This window comes from Metarhizium robertsii, assembly GCF_000187425.2.
Source record: "Metarhizium robertsii ARSEF 23 chromosome Unknown MAA_Scf_6, whole genome shotgun sequence".
Classification (NCBI taxonomy): Eukaryota; Fungi; Ascomycota; class Sordariomycetes; order Hypocreales; family Clavicipitaceae; genus Metarhizium; species Metarhizium robertsii.
Genome location: NW_011942204.1, coordinates 2,121,687 through 2,137,492, shown reverse-complemented (window position 1 = coordinate 2,137,492; position 15,806 = coordinate 2,121,687). Strand labels below are relative to the sequence as shown.

Here is a 15,806-nt window from a genome sequence, read left to right as displayed (position 1 = left end):
TCGGCAATAGCGTGCCTCGCAGTGGCGACAACAAAGAGTCTGGTCGCAAAAATCACAAACGAAGCAAGTGTGACACGAGAACACGCAACGGCAATTTCGTCGCAATCATTAAGCGCTTCTCCGTGCACCACACCTTCCATCTGTTATCTCGTCGAGGAAAGCATATAAACGGCAAGTACAATCTTCGAATTTCCACCCAAACCCTCCTGGCTGCCTTGATAGTCAACTAACAAGATCTACGCTGATTCGCTTCTAACAGAGGGCGAATCCCTATGCTGCCCATCCGGTTTTATATTTCGAGGGGAGAACTTCTGTCGCAACATTCGCAGACGCTGCTGCTTTCGTCTGTAAATGAGCAAGGCAGCGACGGCGATCAGTGCCACGCCGCCAACAACGCCGATGACAACGCCAGCGGTGCCGCCGCCAGAGAGACCGGAACTCGCAGAGCTCGAGTTCTTGGACGCGTCTGATGTGGGCGTAGGGGTATCCTCTTTGCTGTCCTCGGGCACTGTGGCGTTGAAGCACGGAACCTTCTCCTTGAAGTTGGCAAACTCGACATAGGTGATGTCGGCACACGCGTAAAACGTCTCCTTGTCGGGCTTGTCAAAGCTGGCTACGTATTTGATCTGGAAAGTGGCGTTCGCTCCAGCCTTGATGGAGGGTGGTGGATTCTGGACGTTCACGCAAGTGTGTCCCTTGTCCAACTCAGCCATAGCCTCGGGCTTTATAAGTGTTGTGAAGTCATTGTCTTCCTTGGGATCTGGAGCAAAGACGTCAGCTCTTGCATTCGATGTGCTTTTATATAGATGATGCAGGGGGCAACAAACCGTCATCGTACGAAATACTTAGTTGGACGCTATGGGCTTCCTTTTGATCAACAAGAGCAACCTGACCATTGGCTGTCACATGGTTAGTTGGTCGGAGTTGATGCAGCCACAGCATAGTTGATATGTGCTTCCATACTCAGCGGGAAATTGGTGCGGTTGCCCACACGAGCGACTGATCCGCAAGGCGCAGTATTATCAGCTGCGGCAGACCAGACTCTGTCTTCCGGCCACATAAAGGCCGCAGGTCCCATGTCGTCGGAGGTTGTTGGGTTGGCGGCTGTGGCAACCGAAGCTGCCATGGCCAGGACGGCCAGCAATCTCAACAGAGCCATTTCGAAACGCGGTTCACTCAAGAAGGCCGTACTGATTTGTCTGATTCATAATCAATTCGAGAAATCCCAAATGTGGGAGACGAGCAACACGAGCGGTATTAATGGAAAGCGCACACACACACACGCACCCATCACAGCCATGGCTCATCACCACAAACTTCATCCAACTGGGCAATTCGCTCCCCCACCGGCCTGCCAAATGCACGGGAGGATTGAAAGCAAAGTGCACGACAGCATATTGATGCAACGGCACACTCGCACAAAGAGAATGGTCTAAAACTAGTGTGGTAGCATCCAAGCTGCTGGCAACAAAGAACATTGAAGCCATCCCCGCAGACACGGATCGTCCTCGAATCGCCGAGAGGCCCCGACCCACGCCGTGCGCCATGAAAGGCAGGTTGCCAAGTCCCATCAACCCGCTGCAGCCATTGATTTGCCGGCGAGGCAAATATTGGCAGGGGGGCGAGTTATCAGATGATCAGATAAGAGATGTTAGATGAAGCGTGCCACTTCCATTGGTCCGTCCCGCGCCACTTGACGGCCGACGCACGGCAATCAAGTTCACTGTCTGCTTCGCATGCGAGTGCATAGGCGCAAATTGGTTTATTGGCTGATGATGAAGTCCTCGTATCCGCCCAAGGTTGATTTATAGGCCAAGGATGCTCCTCCGATCGGCGCCGAGAGTTTGGGGAGGGGAAGTTGACGAACCCTTGGCAAGCCTTCCCCAGGTTCCAGTCAAGGCCAAGAAAGATCCCCAACAAGAATGTGCCGGGAGACACAAGTAGAATCGGGCAAACTGGGAGAGGCACTTTTGGGTTGCATGGAGTCTGCGCGTGTGGTTCATGGCTCTCGGGTACAGGGATTGCATTTGTTGCTGTTGTATCTGGTCGAGCTGTATATAAGGACCATGCCTCCGGGGACATTTCCGGCGTCGACCCTCTTGCCCAGTCGGTTTCTGTTGGCCGTTTCTGTAGAACCTCCATCAGCTTCTTCCAATCGTCACTTGTTTGAGCACTGCGTCCAGCAAGATGCGCTTCACTGCTTCTGCTCTCGCCATCGGCGCGGTGGCATCCCTAGCCGCGGCCGTTGCCAACCCGGACTTCAACTTTCCCGACATTGTCCCCATGGCGAAGCGTCAGACCTCGGGTCCTGCTTATCAATGCCACGCCAGTTGTGGTCAGTACACCGCCGTGGGTGCCCAATGACACGATTTCCGCCAGACTAACTTGTCGGTAGGATATGCCATCCAGAACTCCGCCAGGGATGGCTACTGTCAGGACCAGTCCTGGGTGAAGCTCCTAGACGACTGCCTCGACTGCGCCCTCAAGTACAAGATCTGGCAGTGGTACGGCGACAAGGTCAGCGCCGCCGCCGGGAAGTGCGGCCTGGACGCGACTCCCAAGCCCGTTGACGACGGTGGTTCATCCCAGGTTGGATCGGGGACTGCAGCTCCCAGCACCACTCCCATCACTACGGCAGCTCAGCAGACGCCTCCAGGCCAGTCTACCCATGCGGAAAGCCGTTCGGTTTCGGGACCAGTGGCGCCTACATCTGTCGTTCAAACCACCGCGGCGTCTGATGTTGCCCCCGGTCACAATTCTGTAAGAGTGCCACAGAGCATATGCTCGGAACACTGCTGACAAAAATGGCAGACCGCCAGTCATGCTCCAACCGTCACAGCCGGGGCATCGCAAAACATGCTTTCCGGCCGTGTCGTAGCTGGAGTGGCCGTTTTGATTGCCGCCAACATGTTTTAACTTTGCGAATTCAGGATACGGGCATGAGGGATCTTGCTGACAACTTCATGTAAGCATATACTCGAAAGCCAGAGGTCGCTCAATTCGTACGACAATTATATAATACAACGCCATTGAATACAGTTTATGTTCCAAGTGCTCATGGTAGCTCGTAACTCGTGTCGAAATATATTCAAAAAAAGAAAAAGAAGATTCTCACTTCAGAGCCATGCCGCCAAACGCCCTGTCCAATTCTGCCCCCGCGTCAACCACCGGCTGTGCCGTCCCATCCCCCATTGGCGGCGGATGTTGTTGTTGCTGATGTTGCGCCGTCGCTCCCGCGGTCGGCCCAGCCTGTGCCGACATTCTCTCTGGCTGCAGTAGCCGCGACTCGCTGTCCAGCCAGCCGGGCGCGACTCTCCTCTTCTCGGCTAAGTCGCGCTGCTTGATCTGGTCCTCGAATTCTTGGAGCTCCCGCTCAGCGCTCTCCTGGACTTTGGTGACGTGGTCCAGGAGCGCTCTGCACGAGTCAATGATGTCGTCGGGGTGTGCGGCATGGCCGGAGCCCGAGACGACGAAGCGCGCCTTTGGCTGCTGTGAGGGGTCTTCGGATGCCGTGGGGATTCCCATTGCTGAGGGGGGGATGTTGGAGGGCATTGTCTTGTAGTTGTAGGAGAGCGTGGTTGCCGTTGGGAGAGATACAAACGGGGACACGGTGAGGGGGACCTGCTCTAGCAGGGGGTGAGGGCCTATTTAGCTGTTAGCTTAGCAGGACGCCGGCGGGGAGAGAGGAGGTGGCGCATACGATTGCTGTGCATGGTGTATGTTGGGCGTGTTGTGCCAAGGTGCGGTTGTTGTTGATGAGGAGTTTGTCACGAGCCTGTGAGAAGAAGCCGTAGGGAGGCGGTTGAACAGGCAAGGTTGTGTGGTGTGTTGTGTCTTTTTGCGTGTATGAAGAGCTCGAAAACGGGCGTTGAGGAGTGGAGGTGTGGACGATGAAGCCATGCCTCCCGAGAGCCTCGTCTCGACTCGCGAGGAGACGACGCGGACTGCCGTTACGATGGTGCTCCTGCTGCGGAGAATCGTCATGCCCCCACTTCCGATAAGATACGGGTTGAACTGGTCAGTTCACCTTCAGAGCTCCCCCGCGATGAATTTGCAAAGCTCCAGCACCGGCGTCCTCAAACAGTCTGGTGGCAGTCAGTCCTCTCAACCGTCTCCCTCCACGGCGTCCATCATGCTCGCCACGACGATACGGTCGCCGCCCTCGGTGGACGACTACACCCCCCTCTCCGAGTACCAGTCCCAAACGCCAGAATCGTTCAGCGGCGGTAAACCAGTGCTGCACTTCCACCTCAAGGGAGCTGTCGCATCCATCCCCAGGGCGCAATGCGGCACGCTGGCCATCTTCCCCGCGGACTCGCCTGCGGCCGAGAATGCCGTGGAGAGCACAAACGGTGACACGGAGGGGCTGGTTGAGCAAAAGGTTGATGTTTTTGTGAACTCAGAGTGAGCCGACCCTCCAACCACCGACCTCGAGGGGCCGTGTACACTGACAATGGGCGTAGACACTTTACAATCTTTAGCGAACAGACCGAGTCGGGCGTCTCAATCCCCTACCCTTCCATCTCCATCCACGCTGTCAAGCAGGTCAGCGCGCGTGAAGGCACCAGCACCCCGGCCATATGGATGCAGCTAGAGTTCTCGGACGGCGGCGCCGACGACGACGACTTCAACACGGTTGAGCTTACGATTGTGCCGGCGTCAAGCGAGCCGCCCCAGACGGCGCAGCAGCTGTACGACGCCATTGCCAATTGTTCAAACTTGCACCCGGATCCGACCAACGGAGACGAAGACGGGGACGAGGAAAACGACTACGACCGCATAGTATTTGAGGGCAACGCGGAGCAAGAGGCCGTCGAGGGGTTCACGGGGGTTTTGCGCGGCACGGCCGACGGGGGATTGCCGCCGCCCATGCCGGGCAGTGGCGGTTGGATTACTGCGGAAAACGTGCACGAGTATTTCGACGAGGACGGGAATTGGATTGGGGGCAGCAATGGAGAGGGCGAGGCAGAGGAGCTGGGTGATGGCGCGGGCAGGACAAGGCCCAGAGAGGAGATTGACGACGATGGCGTCAATGGCGACGACGCCGAGAGCAAGCGCCCAAGGGTTGAGTAGATTCATCAGGCTACATGGCACTCCGTACGGAGTACTCGTTATACAATAGAGCAGGGCGTTTGGGTGTAGGAACGGGGTCAATGAAATAAAAGATGCACGTCGCATCGGAGACGGGCTGCTGGGTCATTGTCCTGCAAGCCATGATCGGACGAGCGAAATGTCTCACTTGACATCGGACAGTTTCATTTCGGCAACGGCGGCCAAGTGTATTTGACTCGGGCGCAGCCATGGACGTGGCAATGCGAGTTTTTCATGTCGCGAATAGATGAATTGACTCGTCGGAACTAGGCCCAGGTGTCTACTTGAGACGACATGGCCGTCGACTATTCGCCCCCAGCTCCGGAGCCCCAAATGTCACGATTCCGGTTTTCCCAAGAGAAGAAAAGCGGCCGGTGGGCTCATGCAGACGTGGACTTCTCCGCCCTCTTCGTATCTCCCACATCGCCAATTGGCCATCTGCAGGCGATCCCCTGTCCGCGGCTAACATGAAGGTTTAATACTACTATATGGATCTATGCACGGTTGTCTAGAACAAGAGTCGGCCCGTCCAGTCCAGTCCAGTCCAGTCCCCTCGAGGCGACGAGCGCGGCAGCTCGTTGATAAAGCATGGCTCCATTCGCTCGTTTTGTCTCGTCTGTTCCTCCCTCCCCATTATACACAGCAATACAGCTCGGCATTACACAATGAAGCCTCTCGCCGTGTTGCTGCTCGCCGCGTCGCCGGTCCTCACCTGCGCGGGCGCAGGTCCCGTCGTCCACGACGCAGACAAGGACGTCACCTACCACGGGCTCAGCCGCAACGGCATCGACGTCTTTCTCAACATCCCCTACGGCCAGGACACCAGCGGCGAGAACCGGTTCCGACCGCCGCGTCCGCATTCGTCTCGGCGCGGGAGCGCCATTCACGCCACTGCCTATGGCCCGGCGTGTCCGCAGGCCCTGGGGCCGTGGGTGCCCCCGATATCACTGACCAACATGACCAAGGTCTCCGAGGACTGTCTGAATCTCAACATTGCGCGGCCCGCGGGCACGTCTGTCGGGGGCGAGAAGCTGCCCGTGATGGTGTACATCCACGGCGGGAGCTTCTGGGCCGGCAGCAACGAGGAGATTACCATCCGGCCGGACGGCATGATTCTCGAGAGCGTAAAGAATGGATTGCCCGTGATCCACGTGGCCATGAACTACCGCTTGGGCTGTGAGTATGGTTCCATGGTACCAGAGGGCAATAGCTGATCACCGGCAGTCTTTGGATTCGCACGGTCGGATGCCCTTCGAAAAGAAGGCTCCGAGAACGCCGGCTTGAAAGATCAACGTCTCGCGCTGGAATGGGTTCGGGACAACATTGCGCAGTTTGGCGGCGATCCCAACCGGGTGACCATCTTTGGCCAGTCCTCCGGCGGTATGTACCATGCACATGCGCAACCTTGAAAACACTCAAAAACAGACACTAACAGCCCCAGGCCTCTCCATCGGCATGCACATCATGGCCTACGGCGGCTCCAAGCCGGCCCCCTTTCAGCAAGCCATTGCCGAAAGCCAGGCCCTCGAGCCCGGCATCACGGGCAACTTCACCACCAACGCCATGCAGGCCCTCGTCGACCACGTCGGCTGCAACAAGACGCCCCTCGGCTCCGCCGAAACCATCGCGTGCCTGCGCAGCTTCCCCACGGACAAGGTGCTCAACGCCTCGCTGGCGACGTACCAGTCCGACACGGCGCACAACATCGGCGACATCTGGCTGCCCTCGGTCGACGGCGACTTCCTGCCCGCGCCGCCCTCGCAGCTCATCCGGGAGCACCGCTTCTCCAACGTCACCACCATGATGGGCTGGTGCGACGACGACACGACCTTCTTCACCGACGCCAACATCACCACCGCCAGTGACACGCACGCCTTCCTCACCGCCTACGCGCCCTCCGTGTCGCCCGCCAACATCCGCCAGCTCGAGGCGCTGTATCCCGCGTCCGACTTTTCCGCCGACCCGGCGGCCAACGCCTCCAGCGAGTTCTACCGCTCCGCCCGCATCTTCAGAGACATCGTCATGACGTGCCAGCCCCTCGGGTACGCGGAGCACCTCGCCGCCGCCGGCAACCCCGTCTACCTGTACGACTGGAACCAGACCGTCCTCGACACCTTCCTGACGCAGGTCGCGCGCCGTCCGGGCATGGGGCCCATCCACACCTCCGAGTTTGCCTACATCTTCGGCAACCTCTCGCACTACGACACGGGGGACTACGACTACGCCCCCGGCCAGTCCGACTACGCCCTCCGGGACAGGGGGTCGCGCTCGTGGTCGACGTTTGCGAGTACCGGGCGGCCTAGCCTCGAGGGGCACGACACGCTGCAGGGCTTCGCGCCGGCGTTTACGCACGACGGCAGGGTGAATGTGTTTGTGGTGGGCGGTCCAGGCGAGGGTTTGTCGCCGATTGATGGGCCTGGGGCGAATAGTGCCCTCGAGAGGCAGAAGTTGAGGACGAGATGTGCGTTTATTAACTCGCCTGAGATGATTGAACAGTTGGGGTATTAAGGAAATAGCCTAGCTTAGCTACAACGCCGCTCTATTGTACATGAAACGTAAAAAAAAGGAATAACAAAAGGAACATGCTCTATGTGACGGCAGAAATATATCCAGGCGAACTACATCTCGGGCCAAGAAGAACAAGGTCTACACAAGAAACGAAGAACCAAAACACCACCAGTGATTGCATGTCAAGACCGTAGCGGCCGCCCTAAATGCGCAGCGCCCTCCCCCGCCGCGCCCGAGCCTCCCTCTCCGGCGACGGCAGCAAGAAGCCGTCTCTGTCGTACAAACCCAAACTCTCCGCGCTGTCCCGCCACGCCGCGCGCCCCTCGCGCGCCAGCAAGTCCGCCACGGGGCCCTGCCTCAGCCGGAACGTCGAGTGCGCAGGACGCGCCGCCGGCGAAGGGGGCGCAGGCGAGGGCGCCGTCGCGCTGAGCCACGCCTCCCGGAGGCCCCGGACGTCCGGCCGCGCTGCTGTGCCCCCGCCCTCCTCCACGCCCTCGAGCGTGTTCTCCTTGCCGCCGGGGCTACCGCCGCCGCGGGGCTTCATCGGGTCCTGTCTGCGCCGGCGCCCGAAGCCCGCACCGTCGAGGTCCGCCGTGGACCAGTGGTTTTTCGGGAGGCTGCCGCTGCTACCGCCGCCGCTGTCCTTGCCGACGTTGAGGTAGTGCCTGCTGCCGCTGGCCTCGGGCCGCGACAGCTGCCTCCGCGGCGTGGCGGGCTGGCCGGTGAAGATGCCCGGCAGGGTGGGCGAGTCGGCCTCGGCGGCGCCGGCGCCGACGGTGGCGGTCGACGCGACGGACGCGGCGCTGTAGGAGCTCACGACGCTGTTCATGCGGCGCAGCTGCGCGATCGTCGCGCCCAGCGCGGGGGCGGCGTCCCTGCTGGACCGGCGCGCCGCCGCCGCCCGGCGAGACGGCGTCGCGAGGCTGGAGCTGCACGAGCTGGCGGCCGACAGCTTCCTCCGCGGCGAGCTGGCCGCGCTCTTGACCGACGGGCGCGGAGACAGGCCCGTCGGGAGGACGCTGCCGTCTGCGCTGGCCACTGCCGCCGGCGGATGCGGCAGCGCCCGCCTGTTGCCCCCGCTGGCCAGGAGCATGGACAGGATCTCCTGCTCGCTAAAGGGCGACGACGACAGGTCGGCGTCCTTGTCGCCGCGGGCCCCCGGTGTGAGCGGGCTGCCCTCCGTGCGGTCCGCGGCGGCAGCAACCCATTCGGCCTTGGGTGTTTCGCAGGCCGGCAGCGCCGTGGCCTCCGAGTCGTCGCTGCCGACCGAGTCTGACGTGAAGCTGCAGTCTGGCTGCGGTTCCGGCATGGGAGGCTGCTGCTGCTCCGGCGCGCGCTTGGCCGCCACGTCGCCGGATCCCACGATGCGCGAGGCCCGCAGCGTCAGGGGGCGCGGCGGCGCAACCTGGAGATCAACGCCGCGCCCAGGGCCGCTCTTGGAGTTGACCGACAGCGGCCGCAGTGGCTGGGAAATGGGAGACGTGTTCGCCCGGGTGGTGAGCACGCTTGGGCTCATCGTCTTGGTGCGCCTCAGCGGCCGGGGGCCGGCGGGCTGCTCCTGTTTCTGCCTGACGTGACGACCGCGGGCGCGGCCGTTGTCGGTGAATGGGTCGTCCCCTGCGGTCAGCGCCTGCAGTTCTTCCTGCCGGTATCTCTGCTGCTGGAGGAAATACTGCCGCTGGATCTCCTGCTCCTCGCTCTCGGGCTCCCCGACGCTGTACAAGGTGGACAGGGAGCTCGACTGGTCACTGTCCGCCGACCGTCTCTTTGACGGACTTTTCTGGGGGCTGCTGCGCTGCGGGCTTCGCTGGGGACTCCTTTGAGGGCTGTCACTCCTATGGCTTGGACTCTCCAGCCCTGGCAAGCTCGGCGGCAGAATCTGATGGTCCTGGGGCTCCCATTCCCGCCCTCGAACGCGCCGGGGACTAGGCATGCCTTCTGGGAGTTTAAGCTCCTGCGTGGCTTCGGCAATCAGACTGTTTGCCACGCTTCCAATCGAAGCGGCCGAGGCCTGAGTCGGCAAAGCAGCCGTGTTCCCGGGCTTGCTGGGGCTCGGTGTCCCCCTATTATGCCGCCCAGCTGCCCGCCCCGATTCGGACTTGCGGCTTGACGGAGTCTTTGCCGGCGATGTACGAGTTGGCGACGTTTGCGGCGTATCTTTGGCAGGGGATCGGCTGGATCCCTCCCGCAGACGCTGGTCAGTCGAGCGCAAGATGTCCCTCAGCCCCATCTCCGTCATGGTCACGGACGGCCGCACATGTGCCTGGGCCGGTGTACGCACGGCAGACTGACGACCCCTGGGAACATCGTCTTGTGAAGACAGGTTCGGCGTCGTCTGGCTGGTCGGGAGGGTGCTTCCACTCCTCCGTTTCTGCACATGTATCGCCTGCGGTTCCTGATGATACGGTGGGTGGTTCTGAAACTGGTACGGTTCTCCCTGCTGCTGCTGCTTCCGATACTCCTCGTACGACGGTCTGTGCTGGCTGTTCTGCCGTCCAGCATCACGTGTTCCGTCGCCGCCCTCCTCGGCAACCCTGATGTTCGGCATCGTGGGAACCTGTCGAATCCAACTATCCCTGCTAAACCAGCCGTCTTTCGAATCCTTCTTCACACTCGGCCCATGGAATTCCTCGCCGTTGACCCAGCTCTTCCTCTCTGCACGCCGCTTGCTGGACGATCGGAAAAAGTTGAGGTTATTGTACGACAACATTGGAGGCAGCGGGATTATTGGTGGCAGTGTAAGTGAGAACCGAGAGGATAGTCGGCTCGGAAGCCTGCCGACGGCCGATTCGGTCATGACGAGCGGTCGTTTTGTCAGACGAGTCTTGGAGTATTCATCGGGCATCGTGTACATTCTTTTCGTGGTTCGCCTCTGACGGACCTTGACTCTCCATGCCATGAAAAGGCCGACGGATGTGAATAACACTATGCCGCCGCAGAGCGAAATGGCGAGCAACCCTCCCAGGCTCAGTCCGCCCGAGCCACCATCTCTCTTTGGAAGAACCGAAACATCCATCATGACTTGTTCTTTGTTTTTTCCTTTCCCTTCTCAGACGACTTGGGGCATTGGAGGGTACTCGACGCCCGTCTCGTTGACTGGCCAAATTGACGCCGACTACCACTGGTCGGTCGACGAGGCTTGGTTTCAGTCGCCGTACTGCTGCTTCGTTAGTATGGCTGGGAAATCTAGCACGCCAGCTTGGTCAAGGAAAATTTTGTCATTTTGTTTCTCTGGGCATAAACATTGGTCAAGCTCCTGGGTGGTGTTTGGGTCTGTCCCACTCCAGCAATTCGAGGAATGCGTTGCCAGTGTGACTTCATTCCAGTTGTCAGCAACACCACCCTTCATGCTCTTGCAAGCAGCTGCTTTGCCAATGAAAAAGTTGGAGCTCCACTCATCAACTTCTTTGGGTGCTCATGTGGTAACAATGCGAGTGCATTCAGAGAATGAAAGTCTGTTGTGCTTATGTCTTGTTACATCGTCAGTCAAGGTCAGCCCACGTCGCACTTGGCGCCGGGCGTCTCGGCCTCGCGGCTCGCGGCTCGCATTGCAACAATTGAATTTGGGCACGTTGCTTGATTTAACCCCTATAGTTACCAAGAAGAAACGGTAGCATCTCTGCTCTATGTAAAGAAAAAAACAAGTGAAGCCAACTATGATATCAACCATACAACACGAATGTGAGCCCATATTTCTGGAACCCGCCCAGATGGCACCAATGTTCCCCTACCAGAAAGAAAAAGACTGCGAAAAAACACAACTTTAAATCAGCAACGTTATTTTACCGCTTTAATTTTGTTATTTTAAACTCCATCAAAATTTGCCATGAACATGTCCATGGCGCATGTGGCGACGTCGATGGTCGTGAGCCCTGGCAGGTGTAGGAGCAGGCGAGTTGCCGTAATCCGTTACGGTAACCCACTTCTCCACCCAGAGAATCTGGGTTACCTGGTTGCCGTTGGTGATGTACTCGGTGCTGTAATAGCTGGGCTGAACGGACGGTGTTGTCGGAGGCGGCGGGGGAGGTGTCACGGAAGTGGTCGTCGGCGAAGGTACCGATGAAGAAGAGGGGGCGTTTTCTTTGAAAGCCAGGCCGGGGAGAGGAGAGACCGCAGCCGATGGCTTGCTGACCGGACTCTGGGCGGAACTGGAGGCGGAACTGGAGGCGGCCGGTTTAGAGGCGGCAGGAGGCTTCTTGCCGTGATCGCCACTACCAACCTGGCCAACCTTGATGCCTCCAGGCAGGTTGGCCATGGGCCCAACCACATCCTCAGCAAACAATGCCTTCAGAAGTGGCTTCTTGATCTTACAAGAGGTTGCCTCCTCCTTGTCGACGACGTCGAAGATAGGGCAATCCTGGATAAGGCCGGAGAGGTTGGTGCACTGGTTGATGGCTCTCTGGAGGAATTCGGGATCCCAACCCGTCATGAAGTCGCCATGGTAGCCATATCCTAGCCCCGTTAGTATACAAACGTGTCAGCTGTTACTGTAACGGAGAAGACTTACCAGTAGTGTCGCCATTGGAGACGACAAAACGGCCGTCACGGTTCTTGAAGGCATAGGTGTTCCAGATGGTCTCATAAAGTATGCTGGGCGTTCGGACCGGGTACCCTTCCGGACAGGTACCCGTCATGACCTGGTCAGGGAAAGCCATATGGCTCTTGTGGTCCTCACTGTCAATGGCATTGCCGCCCTTCCAGCAAGACGGGAACATGATCTCGAGTCGGACACCCTCGGTACAGTTCTGGTCCAACTCGGCCTTTGGCGGAAGGTAGTGTCGATATAACGTCTGTTCGGGGTTCTTGGCATAGTTGAGACAATTGAAACCAATCGCGCGTTGAGCCAGAGCTTCCTGCGTGGTCTGGCCAAGGGCAGCCCATTGTGATCTATCAGGATCTGGTTGCCTTGCGTCTCCCAGCGTATAGGTTCGTCTATCGTTGTCTCCAGAAATCATTTGGAATCCTGGAGGAAAGGCGGTGATGTTATCTCCGTAAAGGAGATAGTACCTAACAGGAACAGTCAGGGGCTATTTGCAACTGGCATATCGTCGTGCAGCATAGGACATCACTTACGCAAGCATTCCGCCGACTTGGGGGACAATTTCGAATTTCTCGGTTTTGGCGTCTTGGAAGTAGATAGTGGGAGTCCAGTAGGCGGACTTGTCTTGAGTAACACGGCATGAAGTGCAATCGCCGTCAAGTAGGTCGGCGGTGGTCGCGCTTTCTGAGAAGCCTATCGCTCATGTTAGTATTCACGTCGTATTCCTCACATTGCTCCACCAAGAGTAACTACACCAGGGATGTTTTCTACAGTCTTCTTTCGAAGTGGAGGTTCCTCTCTACAACACCGCAAGCCATCTGCTGACGAGGATTATCCACAGCAGTGAACAGTCCCGTCTGGCGCTGTGAGATCACCCAAAGGCTGTGAAAAGACAAAATCCAAGCTCGGAAATGACGTACCATTGGATCCATGGATGGTGTGTGCGTGAGGAGAAGCTTCATTCGGGTTGATGATTGGGTCCATTCGAGCAAGACCAACTCGACCAGGACATTCCATACGCCAAAAGGCGTTGGCGCCTGCGATGAGGCCTGCAGACAAGGCCACGGATTTGAGCATTGCGAATACCAGCTCTTGAGGTTGGGACCAAATTCAGAAACTATCAAGGCACTCAGGCGGTAGGCGGATGAGGTTTGTGCTGGTGGAATAATAGAAGTCGCAACAGAAACGTCTTTCTATGGAACGAATGTTAGCCGTCTAATAAAATCCGTGTTGACTCGGCGGTTGCTCGCAGACGAGAGATGACAAAGGGAGGCCGGGGAGGAAGAAGAGTCCGTCAAGCAAGTGAGAGAATCGACAAGAAAATCTTGAGGTGACCAGAAATAGCACCCGAGGCAGGCGCAGGCGACCAGCACTTGCTGGGAGGAGAGGTCACTTGGGCACATTTGAGGCACCAGGTCTACACTGAATGGCCGGCAAGGCAGGCGCAACACTTGACGCCTGACGCCTTAAATTCTCGCAGGTGCCGACAGCTGGCAGTCGGCTGGTCAAATCCATCCGCAGTCCCCTCCTTGGGTTTGGGTGTCGGTTTACATCTTCCACGTTTGCTTATGCCGCTTGACATATCACGCCTCGACAGGTCCTTCGATGCAGGGGCCATGGGTTATTGTCGCTATTGGATATCCTCCGTTCCCAACGCACAAAAGAGAAGCCAATCCAGGGTGTTCGACAAAGCATGTAAGTGCATGGGCTGGCAGACATCTCGAGGCTCTTACCAAGAACAACGTCGGGGTCGGTATTCGCACAAATATAAACGTCTTCCTGAGACTTCTTGCGACAAGAACTCAAAACAAGAAGAAAAAAAGGCATTAGCTGCTTGCAACCAGTTCAGTGAAATTGGAAACACTCCTCAACGAGTTGACAGAACGTCTTTATCGGCTTCCAACTAGAAGCCCGGGCCTGAAGCCCAACCCCGCGGTCGCGCGCCGAGACTTTGAATTCCAGCGAGAGGCACTACCTCAGGTGGGCTGTACACCATTCTTCACGCGCCTCGCAACGCGTAAAATGGCTGGCAATTGTGTAGACCATGGCTCTGCCAATTATGACATTTGGCTCTTTAGCCAGTGCCGTTGTATCCGTGTTGTCGTCGAGGCGGTGGTTGACAAAGACTTGGTCGGTTACATCACACCACCTGCAACTTTGGCGACTGGCCATTTGCGGCAGCATCATCGAAAAGACTAGTCTGAAAAAGACTGTTTTTTTTTCGGTTTATCCGGTGTGTTTATGATCTATTCCTCAGGTATCGATATCTCCGGTGTCTCTCTGTTGCAAATAACGGGTTCTCTTCGCGCGAGTCGATACGCACACGGCCGTTACTGAACTAATACACGAACGAGCACTCAGTTCTTACCTAGTGGTTACAGAAGGATAGAGCAAACTTCAAATAATACAGAAAATCCGAAAAGGAAAAACGAGAGTGGTCAACAAGTCGATAGTAATGAGCGCAAATGGTCAGAATGACCTAGAAAGGTAGGGAAGCGAACGTCAAGATCGTGAGTAGTTTCTTCTACCAAAAAGGAAGGCTCGAATACTTCAAAAGGAAGGGAGGTCCTCTATACCGGGGAGACAAACGAAGAACCTGGCTCCCTACTACTACCACTCTCGGACACAGGAGAGGCCAGGCCTAGCCGGACACCAGATGTTTGTCTGGGGTTACGTGGATGTCCCGAGCAAAATTACAACAGTTCCAAGGGTCAAGCAGCATGTACATCATGTGTGTACTGGAAAAGGCCCCCGAAGCGCATATCCTTCTTGGGGCTCGTCTCCTTGGCAGCGCGGACCAGAATTCTCCTCATTCCGCTATCAGTAACTAGTACACCGCCAATGCTGATTAAAGGGTTGCGATTGGAAGTATCCAATACACTCAGCGAACCAATAGTCCAGGGAGGAAGTTGGATGGTCTTGCATAGATCTGAACAGGGGTCCCAAGGGGTAGCGGTAACCAGCCCTGATTGGTCTGATGACTTTAAATGCTACGTGCCTAGTACTTATTTGTCGTTGTAGGTGTCTCGAAAGGGGCTGGCTCGTTCAGACAGGCTGCATGTCGACAGGACCTGTGTGTTGCAAGGCGCTTGAACTTGGGAATTCAATAAAATTCCGCGCAATTCTTTGGTCCTTCACATTTCAGTTGTTATACAGTATGGCTAAAGCAATCTTGGGAGCCGGAGATGCCAGGAGTTGTCCCAATATCGAGAGCGCCGTTTGCACGGATAAACGCGAGTCTCACTCTACGAGGTTAAATCCCGTCTTTTCGACATGCAAATCGCCCTGCGGTTTTAATTTGCCTCGTCTACTCCCTGCCGCTGGGCTGCGCTCGAAGGATTAGCGCCTGCGCCCACTGGTAGGGATTGCAGGGATACCAAAAGCACACTTGTTCTTCATGACGCAAGTGTGGAGTTTAAAGCCCCTGTAAGTATGGCACATACCAGACGGTGGTTATTGCTTGTTGCCAGCGATTCAAAATAGGACTTCTTGGTCATGCCGGCTGGGCGCCAGCCACTTGTCAGGCACTGCTGCAAAGGCAAATGGATCAAACATGGCGTTTTGATGGCGGCCAATTATTCTACATGCTCAGGAAAGCAAATATCAGGGGCCGTGCGGAGATCGATTCCTCCACTCTGTTCTCCGGAACTTGAAACTCGGCTGAGAC

At 57.4% G+C, this 15,806-nt stretch overlaps 7 protein-coding genes across 7 annotated transcripts; 3 read left to right on the top strand and 4 right to left on the bottom strand.

The window, feature by feature from the left end:
• Positions 1 to 236: 236 nt before the first annotated feature.
• On the bottom strand, positions 237 to 1,159 carry MAA_06199 (wsc2; the record flags this gene model as incomplete). Its single annotated transcript, XM_007824197.1, has 3 exons — positions 237 to 760; positions 828 to 899; positions 964 to 1,159. 3 exons carry the CDS (start codon positions 1,157 to 1,159, stop codon positions 237 to 239), a joined length of 792 nt encoding a protein of 263 aa, XP_007822388.1.
• A 1,028-nt stretch (positions 1,160 to 2,187) lies between these two features.
• MAA_06200 (uncharacterized protein) lies at positions 2,188 to 2,916 on the top strand (the record flags this gene model as incomplete). Its single annotated transcript, XM_007824198.1, has 3 exons — positions 2,188 to 2,335; positions 2,396 to 2,760; positions 2,812 to 2,916. The coding sequence occupies 3 exons, from the start codon at positions 2,188 to 2,190 to the stop codon at positions 2,914 to 2,916; spliced, it is 618 nt and encodes a 205-aa protein (XP_007822389.1).
• Positions 2,917 to 3,111: 195 nt separating this feature from the next.
• On the bottom strand, positions 3,112 to 3,713 carry MAA_06201 (uncharacterized protein; the record flags this gene model as incomplete). The annotated part of the gene is made up of 2 exons (XM_007824199.1): positions 3,112 to 3,644; positions 3,701 to 3,713. The coding sequence occupies 2 exons, from the start codon at positions 3,711 to 3,713 to the stop codon at positions 3,112 to 3,114; spliced, it is 546 nt and encodes a 181-aa protein (XP_007822390.1).
• A 185-nt stretch (positions 3,714 to 3,898) lies between these two features.
• On the top strand, positions 3,899 to 5,073 carry MAA_06202 (fpd1; the record flags this gene model as incomplete). Its single annotated transcript, XM_007824200.1, has 2 exons — positions 3,899 to 4,404; positions 4,482 to 5,073. 2 exons carry the CDS (start codon positions 3,899 to 3,901, stop codon positions 5,071 to 5,073), a joined length of 1,098 nt encoding a protein of 365 aa, XP_007822391.1.
• A 683-nt stretch (positions 5,074 to 5,756) lies between these two features.
• MAA_06203 (acetylcholinesterase) lies at positions 5,757 to 7,599 on the top strand (the record flags this gene model as incomplete). Its single annotated transcript, XM_007824201.1, has 3 exons — positions 5,757 to 6,267; positions 6,316 to 6,471; positions 6,533 to 7,599. 3 exons carry the CDS (start codon positions 5,757 to 5,759, stop codon positions 7,597 to 7,599), a joined length of 1,734 nt encoding a protein of 577 aa, XP_007822392.1.
• A 202-nt stretch (positions 7,600 to 7,801) lies between these two features.
• On the bottom strand, positions 7,802 to 10,615 carry MAA_11357 (uncharacterized protein; the record flags this gene model as incomplete). The annotated part of the gene is made up of 1 exon (XM_011413345.1): positions 7,802 to 10,615. One exon carries the CDS (start codon positions 10,613 to 10,615, stop codon positions 7,802 to 7,804), a length of 2,814 nt encoding a protein of 937 aa, XP_011411647.1.
• A 798-nt stretch (positions 10,616 to 11,413) lies between these two features.
• MAA_06204 (WSC domain-containing protein) lies at positions 11,414 to 13,216 on the bottom strand (the record flags this gene model as incomplete). Its single annotated transcript, XM_007824202.1, has 4 exons — positions 11,414 to 12,051; positions 12,107 to 12,606; positions 12,673 to 12,832; positions 13,060 to 13,216. 4 exons carry the CDS (start codon positions 13,214 to 13,216, stop codon positions 11,414 to 11,416), a joined length of 1,455 nt encoding a protein of 484 aa, XP_007822393.1.
• Positions 13,217 to 15,806: the final 2,590 nt, after the last annotated feature.